Source organism: Mustela nivalis (assembly GCF_964662115.1).
Source record: "Mustela nivalis genome assembly, chromosome: 1".
NCBI lineage: Eukaryota > Metazoa > Chordata > Mammalia > Carnivora > Mustelidae > Mustela > Mustela nivalis.
The window spans coordinates 91,805,373-91,819,214 of NC_139020.1; the positions used below are offsets into that span (position 1 = coordinate 91,805,373).

Consider the following 13,842-nt stretch of genomic DNA (forward strand, 5'->3'; position numbering starts at 1 on the left):
ACTCGATCCCAGGACTCTGAGATCATGACCTAAGCCGAAGGCAGCGGCTTAACCCACTGAGCCACCCAGGCGCCCCTCAAATTTTTTTTAAATGAAGGTTTTGTTTATTTATTTGAGGGATGGAAGGAGAGAGCACAGAGGAAGAGGGAGAAGCAGGCTCCCTGCTGAGCAGGGAGCCATATGTGGGGCTCTCTTCCAGGTTTTCAGGATCATGACCTGAGCTGAAGGCAGACATTTAACCAACTGAGCCACCCAGGCACCCCTCAACTCTCAGATTTTATAGCTAAGAAAATCAAAGTGCCTAAATGTCCTGACTTACCGTGATGAATTCACCTTGTAATGCCAGAGCCAGTACTAGAGAAATCAAACAATTTTTCTTTGCAATATAAACTTCTGAAGGGCAGGGACTATCTGATATTTCTAAATATCCCTCTTAGTGGACCACACATGATAGATGCTTAGTAAATATTGACTGGAATGTTGAACTGGGTGAACTTAAGTCTTTTTATATAATTCTAGTAATGACAGACTCTCCAACTAACATGAGTTGAGTCACACACACACACGAGGATTGTTAGAGCTGAGTGCATTCTAAATCCTTGTTCCTTCCAAGTATAATCAGTAAACCAGCAGCATTGGCATCACCAGCAGGTATATTAGAAACGCAGACACTTAGGTCCCACCACAGACCTCCCCACAGAATCTGAATCTACATTTAACAAGATACCTGGGTGACTCACAGGCATGAGAAAGTTTCAGAAGCACAGTTAAGGTCCCTCACAGGGGAGCATAGAAAGATGACAGGAAGTAATTTTTTAGACTCGCTGTTGTCAGTCCACAAAAGATGGTTGTATCTGAATAGGCCTCAGGATGAATGAGAGGAGGCAATAAGTTGCCAACAGCTACTTTTTGTGTTGCCAGTATTTTTTAAAACACACAGTTATTATTTAACATCTTATTTTCTCATAGTGGTACATAATGTAGTATGTAACGAATTGTTTACATCTTTTCAAGTTGCAAAACTGGAGATTTTTGCCTACACGTTATTCTGAATGAGTGAATGAATTTTTGTAAATTTGTTCTTTTAGTTATGCCTTTTTCATCATTTTGCTGCATTAGGTTTTTAAAAGACATTGAAATTTATGTGCAGCTCTGTTTTCACAAATAGCTTTTCTTTGTTCAGAATATTGTCATTTAGCCTTGTTTCCTTACAGTTGGAATGTTAAAGAAATTCACCAGGCTGCTGACTATCTCAAGGTGGAAGAGGTGGTCACTAAATGTAAAATAAAGATGGAAGATTTTGCTTTTATTGCTAATCCTTCTTCTACAGAGATATCTAGTATTACTGGAAACATTGAATTGAATCAACAGACTTGTCTCCTTACTTTACGAGATTATAACAGTCGGGAAAAATCAGAACTGTCTACAGATTTAGTTCAGGCCAATCCTAAACAAGGGGCTTTAGCAAAGAAGTCATCTCAAACTAAAAAGAAGAAGAAGGCCTTCAACTCCCAGAAAACAGGACAGAATAAAACAGTGCAATATCCCAGTGACATTTTAGAGAACGCGTCTGTTGAATTATTCTTAGATGCAAATAAAGTATCCACACCTGTAATAGATCAAGTTTCACAAAGAAATGATAATTCAGAACTTGAGTTGACGTCAGTTGTGGAAAATACTTTTCCAGCACAAGATATTGTGCAGACTGTTACAGTGAAACGGAAACGTGGAAAATCACAACCCAACTGTGCTCTAAAGGAACACTCTATGTCTAACATAGCCAGTGTCAAGAATTCTTACGAGCTGGAGAGCTCTGGGGAAGAGCTGGATCAGAGGTATTCCAAGGCCAAGCCAATGTGTAACACATGTGGGAAAATGTTCTCAGAAGCCAGCAGCTTGAGAAGGCATATGAGAATACATAAAGGAGTTAAACCTTATGTCTGCCACTTGTGTGGAAAGGCATTTACCCAGTGTAACCAGCTGAAAACGCATGTAAGAACTCATACAGGTAAGACTGGTTTGTGGGAGATAAAATTGCTTTTATATTGAAATAACATCTTTGTACAGAACATATTAATAAGCAGTGTTGACTTGTTTTTGACCAACATTTGGTATATACTTGCATTCACAAATGCATGTTAGATTGTTGAAAATTTATTTGTAATTGTGACCAAGTATTTAATGGTTATTTGTTTTATTGCTGCTGATCACTCTGAAGTCCTAATGTTTGAGGTCTTTGTGCCATTTTCTCTCATAGTTACAATAAACACAAACTTGATTCTAGCGTGCTAAGTATTTAACAAACAGATTAAGAGAACTGATAAAAAGTAGTTACAACTCAGGACAATTCTCAGACTTCGCCAACCATCTTACCTTCTGCTTCCTAGAGTGTCAACTTCTGAACATGTTTCTTAGAATTACACACACATTCATTCCTCAGCCTCTGTGTTAACCTTTGTCAGTACACTTAGATTTGTACATTTTAAGATTCAATGTGTATTTCTCTCATTGATCACCTTTCACTATTATGAAATGAGAACACTGATTTCTTTTAATTCTACTAATGTTTTCAATAGACAATCCGGAAAAAAATCCCATTTGTTTTTTTTACTTCTAGCAGTTAACATTTTCTGAATACTGAAAATAGTACTGTTGATGAACTCTTTTGAAAGCTTATGTGGTTCAAGCAGCTCAAACAATATCTCCTTTTAAATATAAATTTTATTTGCTTGTTCTTTTAGGTGAGAAGCCATACAAATGTGAATTGTGTGATAAAGGATTTGCTCAGAAATGCCAACTGGTCTTCCATAGTCGTATGCATCATGGTGAGGAAAAACCTTATAAATGTGATGTATGCAATTTACAGTTTGCAACTTCTAGCAATCTCAAGATTCATGCAAGGTAAAAAACAAAACAATGAGTTGTTTGGTCTTTGAGTCTGCTATTCACCGTAGTCTTTGGAATAGCCTACTTTATTAGCACTCAGGACAGAGTTCTAATTGTGGCTCCACCATTAAATTTTCTTAACATAGTCAAGGAACCAGAAGGAAGCCATAGTGACTGGAGAGGAATAAATAAGGGAGAGACATAAGATTAGAATGGTGATAGGGCATCTAGATTGTATAAGATTTTGTAGGTCATTATAAAGCTTTTACTCTTGAGATTGAAAAGTAAGTAATATATCTTGTTTACATTTGACGGATATGACTCTGGCTGCAATATTAGAAAAAGAATGTAAGATTGCAAGAATGGGAGCAAAGTTACCAGTTAAGAAGCTATAGAAAAAATCCAAGTCAGAGTGATAATGATACAGGCCAAAGTGGTAACTGTGGAAGAGATAAGTAATTGTCAGATTCTAGACATACCTTTACAGGTAGAACAACAGATTTTGCTGCAGATTGGATGTTGGGTATGAAAGGAGGAAAGAAGAGTGGAATCAAAGATAATTCTGAGGCTTACAGACCCAAGCCTTAGATAGAATTAATATTAACTGAAATGGAAATTTGTGGATAGAGCAGTTTAAGAGGGACTGGAGATCCAAACATGTTAAATTTGAGGTGATTATTAGACATCTGAATGGAGATATACATTGGTTATGTAAATCTGTACCTCAGGGGACTGGTTTGAGCTGAAGGTACAAATTTGGGAGTCTTCAGTGTATTGATAGTATTTAGGGCTATAACATGAATGAGGTCACCAGGGTAATGAATGTGGATAGAAAAGATACCAGAGGACTGAGTCAGAGTCACCCAGAGGTGACTAGGAAGGAACAGCCAGTCTGGGAGGAAAACCAAGAGCAGACTTCCCTGGAATCCAAGTGAAGGAAATTATTCCAGAAGGGAGCAGTCAGCTCTGTCAAATTCTGAGGATAGGGAGGTAAAGACTAAGAATTCAGTTGAATTTAGTAGAGTGAGAGGTCAGCAGTGCTCTTAACAAAAGCAATGTTAGCAGAGACTAGTAGAGAATAGTAGATAAGAAAGTGGAAACAGTTGGAGACTCAAATTTTTGATAAAGGGGAGCAGAGAAATGGAGGAGCAAAAGAGGTCAGGGGTCTTTTTTTTTTTTTTTTTAAAGATTGAAGACTTCAGTATATTTATGCTGTGATACAATGGGATGGGAAAACTGAATGGTGGAGGAAAATACAGGAGTGATACTGAGTAGGAATGGGGGATAGGATAGTATCTTCATTATGCAAATAGGAGTAGTTGAGTTCAGATGAACGGTCACCTTCATGTTAGAGTTAAGAAAAGAACAGCAAATACATGAGTACCTCTATAGGTGGAGAGTTGGGATGGTGGAAATTTTCTTCTGATTGCTTAAACTTTCTCAGTAAAACAGGAAGCAAGGACATCGGCTAAGGAAAGAGTTTTAAAGAGTGAGTGAGTGGCGGCTGGGCGGTTCAGTTGTTAAGTGATTGCCTTCAGCTCAGGTCATGATCTTGGGGTGCTGGAATTGAGACCTGCTGCTTCTCCCTCTCCCATTCCCCATGCTTGTGTTCCCTCTTTAACTCTGTCAAATAAATAAATAAAATCTATAAAAAAAAAAAAAAGGCATGAATGGACAAGTGAAAATAATTGCCTGTGGTATTAGGGGCATACTTGACAACCATATAAAGATGATGACAATTTTTTTTTATTAACATATAATGTATTATTTGCCCCAGGGGTACAGGTCTGTGAATCATCAGGCTTACACAATTCACAGCACTCAACATAGCACATACCCTCCCCAATGTCCATAACCCAGCCACCCTATCTGTCCCCCACCCAGTTCATTTCCTAAGAGTCTCTTATGGTTTGTCTCCCTCCCCGGTCCCATCCTGTTTCATTTTTTTCCCCTCCCTACCCCCCAAGACTCTGCCGTGCCTCTCAAATTCCTTATATCAGGGAGATCATATGATAATTGTCTTTCTTTGATTGACTTATTTTACTTAACATAATACCCTTTAGTTCATCCATCTCGTTGCAAATGGCAGGACTTCAGATTTTTTGATGGCTACAGAGTATTGTGTATATATATATACACCACATCTTCTTTATCCATTCATCTGTTGATGGACATCTAGGCTCTTTTCATAGTTTGGCTATTGTGGACATTGCTGCTATGAACATTTGGGTGCATGTGCCCCTTCGGATAACTACATTTGTATCTTTGGGGTAAATACCCAGTAGTATGATTGCTGGGTCGTAGAGTAGCTCTATTTTCAACTTTTTGAGGAACCTCCATACTGTTTTCCAGAGTGGCTGCACCAGCTTGCATTCCCACCAACAGCGTGGGAGGGTTCCCCTTTCTCCACGTCCTCGCCAACATCTGTTGTTTCCTGACTTGTTAATTTTAGCCATTCTGACTGGTGTGAGGTGATACCTCATTGCTTGGCACAATTTTTTGTTAACTAATTTTAGAACAGGTTTTTTGATAACAACCAAAACATTTATTTTTGACAGTTTACATTGAAACTATTAATTTTAAATAGTATTTTTGGTCTGTTAAGATGAAATAAAATACTGCGTGAAAACTGTATGAAAGATGTTTATTGCAGAGACTGGCCCAAATTGTTTTACTTACCAGCCTATAACTTTATATTTATTTATGAATAGGAAGCATAGTGGAGAGAAGCCATATGTCTGTGATAGGTGCGGACAGAGATTTGCTCAAGCCAGCACACTGACCTATCATGTTCGTAGGCATACTGGAGAAAAGCCTTATGTGTGTGATACTTGTGGGAAGGCATTTGCTGTCTCTAGTTCTCTTATCACTCATTCTCGAAAACATACAGGTAAGAATTTGACAGATGTTTAAAATAAGGAAAAGCTGTAAATAAAAGAAAGAAAAAGGGAAATTGAGCCCTTAAGGAAAATAGATTATAGACTTTGTGTTGTATATCTGTTGCGTTTGTGCTTGTTAAAGCTTTTTGTGTTTGTGGTTTTCACATAAATACTAGCTATTAAAGCAGATTTATTTTTTAGAGTAATAATGGTGGTTGGAATTTTTTTTATCATTTAACTTGTGTACATTAAAATCAGATAGTTTTGACAGGATATAAACTTGAGTTATATTTTATGACCTTAGAAAAACTCCTTAGCCTCTGTTTTACTTTTCTTGGGTAAAACTGTAGAGTGAAATTATGGGGTGAGGGTGGGTTTAGGTAGAACATAGATTTTTATGACTTCTTAGGACTTTTCCTAAGGGAAAAGCAGACATTCTATGATTTGCAAATTAAATGGATACTTCAGAGGCAGAGTATCAGTTTTGAAGCAAATCATACTCAAAGTTTATTTTCAGTTTTGATAGGGTACCTTTAAAAACAGATCTTTCCTAAATAATCTTACTCTTCTTAATATAGTAGGTAGCAAGAATGAAAGTAATGGATTGATGAATTTTTAATCATATGTTTGTAATCATATAAAAATTGAACTTCTTGCCCAACTCTAGTCTACTGGAAGAATTTTGCAGAAATCAAGTTTTATTATATGAAAAGCATCAGGTTACATGAACAGTGTAAAATAATTACTAATGTTCATCTAAGTAGGTTCACACTGAAGATACCTCTAAAATACAATATATAAAGAGGTTTTAATTTAAATTCAGGTTACTTTAGATTATTGTAATTGATAAATATTATATTGGTATAGTACACCACTTCGCTATCTTTTATTTTCCATCTAGGTGAAAAACCATACATATGTGGTATTTGTGGGAAAAGTTTTATTTCCTCAGGAGAGCTCAACAAACACTTTCGATCCCATACAGGTCTGTGTTTAGGGAGAACGTATTATTTTTGGTTCTCTCTAATTTCTTTTTATGTAAACCTTGACTTTTAAACCATTATGGACTATATGGTATCTAGTCATACTCTACCTATAGTAATGTATAAATATTAACTTTACTTGCTTTGATTTTTTTTTTTAGTTATTTGAAGTAGTATTAATTAAATTTGGTCTAGAATTGTATAGACTTTCTAATATGCCAGATAATAATAGTTTTTAGATTAATTTGGATTAAGTTGCACAGGTATACCAAGAAATGAAAAGGAATAGATAATATCAAGATAATATATTTTCTTATCAAATAGCGTTCAGTAAGCAGGTTTTCAGAATGAACTTAGCATTGACATGTTTTTTGTAATAGTATTGTGTAGTATGAAGAAAATATGGAACAAATTAACTTAAAGGAAAATGCCATTTTGAAATGAAATCAAAAGTGAAAATATACTGTTGTGATTTTTTATTTTTAAAATTATTCCTCACGATTCCTATCTAGAGTAATGTGAGCACCTAGTAGACATTTAATAAGCATCTATTTTCTCACGCTCTTTGTTTATAAAGCATTGAACAGTTCTTATTTCAGAGGAATTACAATTTTGTAGCATTTTATTCTGTCACCGTTTTTAAAGGATTTTCTAATTTGTAAGCTGCCAGAAAGCAGAAACCATAATTACACTTTTTTCCCTTAGCTGTTCCTCTTAGGGTCTGGCAGATAACTCACACTCACTAAATGTCTAATAGAATTAAAAGCGTAATTAAATTTCTGTTAATAAACATGCTCCATTTTCCCAGAAATGGGGATGCTTTGTTAATAAAGTAAAGGAGTGCCTAGTATGTATAGAAGTTTTCATTTCACTGTATTATAACCAAGTGATTAAAAAGATCATTTAAAACTAAATTTAAACAGTATAGTAGTGTTTGCACTTTGTTCATAGGCATTGATATTTTTGTCTTAGCAGTTTCTAAGATATTGAGCTTAAACTTTTTAACTTGCTTTTCAGGAGAAAGGCCATTTATCTGCGAATTATGTGGAAATTCTTACACAGATATTAAAAATTTAAAGAAGCACAAAACAAAAGTCCATTCCGGTAAATGTTTGTGTTTTATAAAAATTTGGTGCTCTCATATTGGTGCTATTCCTAAAATTTTGAGATGCACATTTTGACAGCTTAAATTAGGTATATATTTTTGAAAATTAGGTATACCCATATTAGGAAGGGAGCTTCATAATTTGTAGATAAGTTCACTAAGAATTTCTTTCCATATTGACTTTCTAATAAACAATACTTGAGATATTTCCTCTTAAAAACCTGATTTATGGAGTTTCAAGAGTGAAAGAATATAAAAAACATATATATATGTATCTATCACTATTCTCCATACTAGAGTCTGGGTTACCTGGGAATAACTATAGTTATGTGAAGAAAAGGGCATCATGAGCCCTAATCCAGAGACCTATAAGAAGGAATATAATAGAAAGATATAAATAGGGGAATAGGTAGCCCCAAATTGTTACATAGAAATGGAAGGATAGACTATAAAACTTTAAGTCTGTTGCTTAAAATAAATCTTTGAAAAAGTTTTACTGTGTTTGTCATGATTAGAAACAAAATACTAGGCTTCTTCAGTGTGTAGAGATGTTAACAAGTCTGATGGTGAATAGAAATATAATAAGGATTAAGTCAGTAACTTCTGAAAACTGCAGTGTTGTTAATTGAACAAACACAAAATGCCTCTACCTCCAAAGTACACATTACTGCAAGATACATGAAGTTGAACAAGGCACATTCTTAGTCCTCAAAGAATTTGCAGTCTAGTGTGGGAGACCAGAAAGCTAAATAACTGTGATTACAAGATAAAATGTAGGGTATTATAGAGATACAAAAGTGTCAAAGAAGAGATAAAGTCTTTCTGTGGTAAGTTTTGGAAAGGCTTAATTCTAGGGAACTTGAAGGTTGAAGGATGGAGATAGGAAAAAGAGCATTTGTCTCAGGCAGAGAGAGCATTGTAAGAGGAGTCGTTGGGAAGTGCAGGTTACATTCTTGGCTGGTTGAACTGAAGAGTGGTTTGGCAAGAACAGAGAAGTACAGTTTTATGAAAGTTAATAGGCAGTTTTGTCTAATGAAGACCGGGAGATTGAAATCATGTAAGTACTTTGGAGTGACAGGAGTATGATAAAGCTGATGGAAAATTTGAAGTCAAAAGTGTATCATGGTCAGGGTGATAATCACTCCCTAAGTGGAGCTAAATTTCTCACTTCTGGAAATAAACAAAAGTGCCATACCTCTGAACTTGAACTCAGAGAATAGTATGAACTAATTAATATGTTCAGCAAACAAATTTATTATGTATATAGCACTATTATTAAGTACTTTTAAGGAATTAGGGAAGCATAACTTGATCTATACCCTTAAGGAATTTATAGTCTGGTTGAGAATTCAGGGCATACTGAAGTAGAATGATCAGTAGCAGTAAGAGAGATATCGCAAGGTGGCACATGAAAAATTGACAAGCGAGTGATAAAATAGATAACAGCTCACCCTAGTCTAGAACAGTTAAGTCCATTTTAATTTCAAGTTTGTGCTTGAACCTAGGCTTGAGGCCCCTATTGGATTTGAATAGGTGATGAATGTGAATCAGTGTAAGAGAAACAGCATGAGTAAAAGGTGTGGAGGTTGGAATGCAATGTTCTGAAATGGTAAGCAGATTTAGTCTGTGGGGTTTTGTTTGGTTTTCAAAGATAGCCTAAATTTGTTTCCCTCTATTTTAGGTGCAGATAAAGTTCTGGATTCTAGTATAGAGGATCATCCCTTGAGTGAACAAGATTCTATACAAAAAAGTCCGTTATCAGAAACATTGGATGTGAAACCTTCTGATATGACTTTACCACTATCTCTTCCACTTGGAACTGAGGACCACCACATCCTTCTGCCTGTCACAGATAATCAGTCTCCTACATCAGATACATTGTTGAGATCAACTGTGAATGGGTATTCAGAACCACAGTTGATTTTTTTACAGCAGTTATACTGACTTTGTGAGGAATATGGAATTGCTAAGACGTCTCTGGTAGTAAACATAAACATCTCTGGTAAGGTGCATATGTTCATGTTAAATTACCATTCATTTGAGTTGTGACCATTATTTTTCATTCACTGAAGTAAACACCTGATGCTGCATCGTAACTGCAACGCTTGTTTTGATTTTTAGCTTTTATGTCTAGATTATAAACACAGCGTGTTAAGGAGTGAATTATACTGTAGTAGTACTATTTTGCATGGGTAAGTTATATTTTCTTTTAGAGCTGCCTTAATTCATGTTTATTTTGCATTTTTAAATTGCCTTTCATTTATTGAAGTGGAGTCTTTCCATTTATATGAGTCAGTTTTGACCTGTGGGATTTTTTAGGTTTTTTTTTTCCCTCAAAATTTTAAGCAAAATCCAGGATAGTATCCGGCCAAGAATGTTGCAGTTACCCAGCCCCATAGATCAATACATAAATTCTGGGGGGGAAGTAAATTTTCATATTTCTACTTAAGAGAGTTTAGGTACTGAAAGACTTGTGCTATTTAATATATTCCATTGGAGGTAACTTTTCTAATGAATTTTAAAAAGTGTTTTTCTTAAAAGCTAGAAAACTGTATGTACGTTTTTGTTCTTTTAGAATTCAGTATTCTGGAGAAAAGCAAGCTTCAGTACTTTCGACTCAATAACTGAGTTATCCTAGACTACTTTTGCAAAATGAGTTTTGAATAGATCATTTGATTTTTTTACCTTGTTAAAAGACAGTTTAAAAATGTGATTCAGGTTATGTTTTAATAGGTTTCTAGATTACTGGCGATGAGGAAAATATACTGAGTTTTGAGAATTTTTGATAAGCCTCTCTTACACCTGTTATAATCTTTTTAAAATACTAAGCTCTAAAAGGAATTTTTTAAATATAAACTTAATGCATACTCTAAATCACTTGGCCTCTGAATTGACACATAATAATTACAAAGAGAGTTAAGAAACCAGCTTCAATTATAAGTAAACATTTGAGTTACCAGAAAGCCAGTTTATTTACTATTTTATATTTAAGTTTTCTGTGAGTTTTGAGTTTTAAAATTTTATAAATTAAACCATAACATTTGGCTGTTGTCATAATTTCACAGTAGTCTCTTTCCTTCCTGCTGAATGTAGAAAATAGAATATCATTCTAATATTCACTACCAGTCTTCCCCATTCCACTTTTCCCACATAATTGATTTATTTTATTGCCTAATCTTTGGACATTAAATTATCAGTTCCACAGAGTCAATTCCTATACTGCCGATCAAACACCATGGTGACATTATTTCTTATTTCTGCCATTGCTTTAGCTGTGGCTTATTTGTTTTCTGACTTTAAATTACACCTATAATAAATTTAATGTGAGGTTTTGGGTATTGATTTCTTTAATTGTATTTTCTCTGGCATCTTAGTCAGAGGAACCAACTAGAAGAGGATATAGTAAAACTCCTTAATTCTTGTGGAGATTGTGACCATTTCCCAACACAGTCAGCATTTTCACAATGGATTGCCACCAGTGGGACTGACTTAACTGAATAGACTTTGAACTGTTGCCTTTGTATAATAGACATCAAGCTTAGTATTTAATAATTTATCGAAGAAATCTAATTATGCTTGTGTATTAATATACTGGTTTAAATACAATTTACAAAGTTACAAAATGTTCAACTAATCTATTCTGGCTTAAATTCAATAGGAATTTATTGGAATGTGAAGAAATTAAAGAAAATTAAAAGACTCAGCCTCTTTAAGAAGTCTGCTGAAATGGAGAGGTTATATTTAATTCACATCTTCATTAATCCAAGCATCTAAAGAATAAAATTTCAAAATCTACAGTGATTTCAAAATTTTATGAGAGCAGTAGTTACCAAATTTCCACTAATATGATGGTAGTTAGCATTTACATAGACTAGTCTTCAAACTTATTATTTTTAGTATTACTGGATTGGAATGGCTAAGGTTGATTTATTGTGCTTTTTCTTCATCACGTTATCTGCTTCATAGCTAAAATAATTCTATTTTAAATTGACATGGCTTGGTGTTCTTCCATAGTTACATATAGTAAGTCTCAAAGGCTGAGGTTCCTGTCTTTTCATTCTTCTCATAATGCTATACTCTTCTTTATCATAATGTGGATATATTTCAGTTGTATCTGGTATCATCCTAACACTCATAATTACCATTTTAATTATGCCCATTTTTAAATATATTTGTTACAATACAGTTTGTGGAAGTCTATTCTTAATTAAATATGACTACATTTTTGAAAGTCTGTTTAGGATGTTGAAGATCTTACTGAGAAATTATTTTCTAAAATAATTTTGTATGTATTAGATTATTTCTACTGTATTGTTAGACTGTAGAATTTTAAAAAAGAAACCATAGATTATATATAAATGATTTTTTGCTGTTTTTAAATGGTATTTGTTTTATGTTTAATTTTATAGATTGATTTTGATAGACAACTTTTAGAAAAAATTTTTTTAAAGAAAAGGTTCCATCCGTTCTCTTGTAAAAGTTTATTACTTCTGTATGTTTCAGTTCTGCTGAAATTGTACAAATGAGAGTAGTTGAAATGTACATTTATAAAGACAATGTACATGTTCTTGTTTTTTAAAATTATCCTAGAATAACTGTTCTGACATTTGATGCATATCAGAAACATTTTAAAAATAATACTAGCCAAGCCCCACCCCTCCTTAGGCCTTTGGGAAGTACATGCTAGAAAATCTCCACGGGTCTTTTAATGTAACCAGATTTTGAGAACTGATAGCCTAAATGTTTCTTGGTTTTCTTTTGGGAAGCATTTAAAATTGAAGCTCTTGATAGAAATTTCCATTTTATACTCAGATTTTTGAGTCTTTAGAATTTACCTAGAAATACCGCCTAGTAAATTCTACATTTTTACTCATTATTTATGAACACTATGGAGATTTAGTTACTGGAACATTAATTTCTTGAGACAGTGATATGGTTACTCTTTGATTCTCTGCGACCCCTGCTCCATTCATTCAAGAGAGATTTGGTATATTTGCTTAAGGAATTTGGTGATTATCAGGTAGACATAATAACGATCTAGAAATAGGGTGTTTAATTTCAAGAAGAATATACTAAAGTAAACATCATGGATGTGAACATCTATTTGGATTAAAATGTCTGGCCAGGGGGCGCCTGGGTGGCTCAGTGGGTTAAGCCGCTGCCTTCGGCTCAGGTCATGATCTCAGGGTCCTGGGATCGAGTCCCGCATCGGGCTTTCTGCTCAGCAGGGAGCCTGCTTCCCTCTCTCCCTCTCTGCCTGCCTCTCTGACTACTGTGATCTCTCTGTCAAAATAAATAAATAAAATCTTTAAAAAAAAAAAAAATGTCTGGCCAGTATTTCAGATACTGGAAAATTGAGATCAGGATACATAAACCTAACAAAGATAAGATAAATGCCACCCTTAAGTCAAATGGGAAAGACAGACGTGACTATAATGGCAGTAAAACAAGGCAGAATGTCAAGTGTTAATGGGGGAAGACAAGGAAGGAACTACGGAGCAGTCAGTGAGAGTTGAATGGACAGAAAAAGGACCATTGTTCCCCTGCATAGACAAACCAGAAGAGATGGATGATGGTGATGGGAAGGAATGTGCACACAGCTAACTGAAATAGGCCAAATGAAGAAAGTATGAAACAGGGAGGAGATAGGAGTCAAAGACATATCCAGCGCTATGCCTACACCATCTTACATGAAATAGTCCTCTGTCCTTAACCTGTGCTGAAGGAGTAGGATTGAACAACTAGGTTTGTAACTCCTATAATCTCACACACCCAAGCACAGTTGACTGCTGAAGGGCAGGGATTAGAGGATTAGACAGCCACATTTATAATATATGACTCCATATCAATGTCCAGAGCTTAATTGAACACCTTACCAGGGAGAAACAGTTCTTAAGTCTGACTGAGCTAGTTAGATTCTCAATAATTTGAGCTCTGAAATTCAGAGACTGTTATGTTTTGGCATACGTGTAAGTGAAAAGATAATTTA

The 13,842-nt window shown here is 34.8% G+C and overlaps 1 protein-coding gene across 11 annotated transcripts in view; it reads left to right on the forward strand.

Moving 5' to 3' along the window:
- Positions 1 to 13,842, forward strand: part of MYNN (myoneurin) — a 41,571-nt gene that overhangs the window by 5,992 nt on the left and 21,737 nt on the right. For 4 of the 11 annotated variants that reach the window (XR_014314377.1, XR_014314378.1, XR_014314379.1 and 1 more), the window contains exons 3-8: positions 1,215 to 2,008; positions 2,742 to 2,901; positions 5,598 to 5,776; positions 6,667 to 6,750; positions 7,766 to 7,852; positions 9,535 to 9,855. Coding sequence is in view for 2 of the 11 variants with exons in the window: in XM_082741694.1 (XP_082597820.1) it covers positions 1,215 to 2,008; positions 2,742 to 2,901; positions 5,598 to 5,776; positions 6,667 to 6,750; positions 7,766 to 7,852; positions 9,535 to 9,797 (1,567 nt within the window). In the remaining 9 variants the exon portion in view is untranslated. Of the gene's footprint in view, positions 1 to 1,214; positions 2,009 to 2,741; positions 2,902 to 5,597; positions 5,777 to 6,666; positions 6,751 to 7,765; positions 7,853 to 9,534; positions 12,438 to 13,842 lie in introns of those variants that run through there. The other 7 variants (XR_014314373.1, XR_014314374.1, XR_014314375.1 and 4 more) reach the window with 5 other exon arrangements.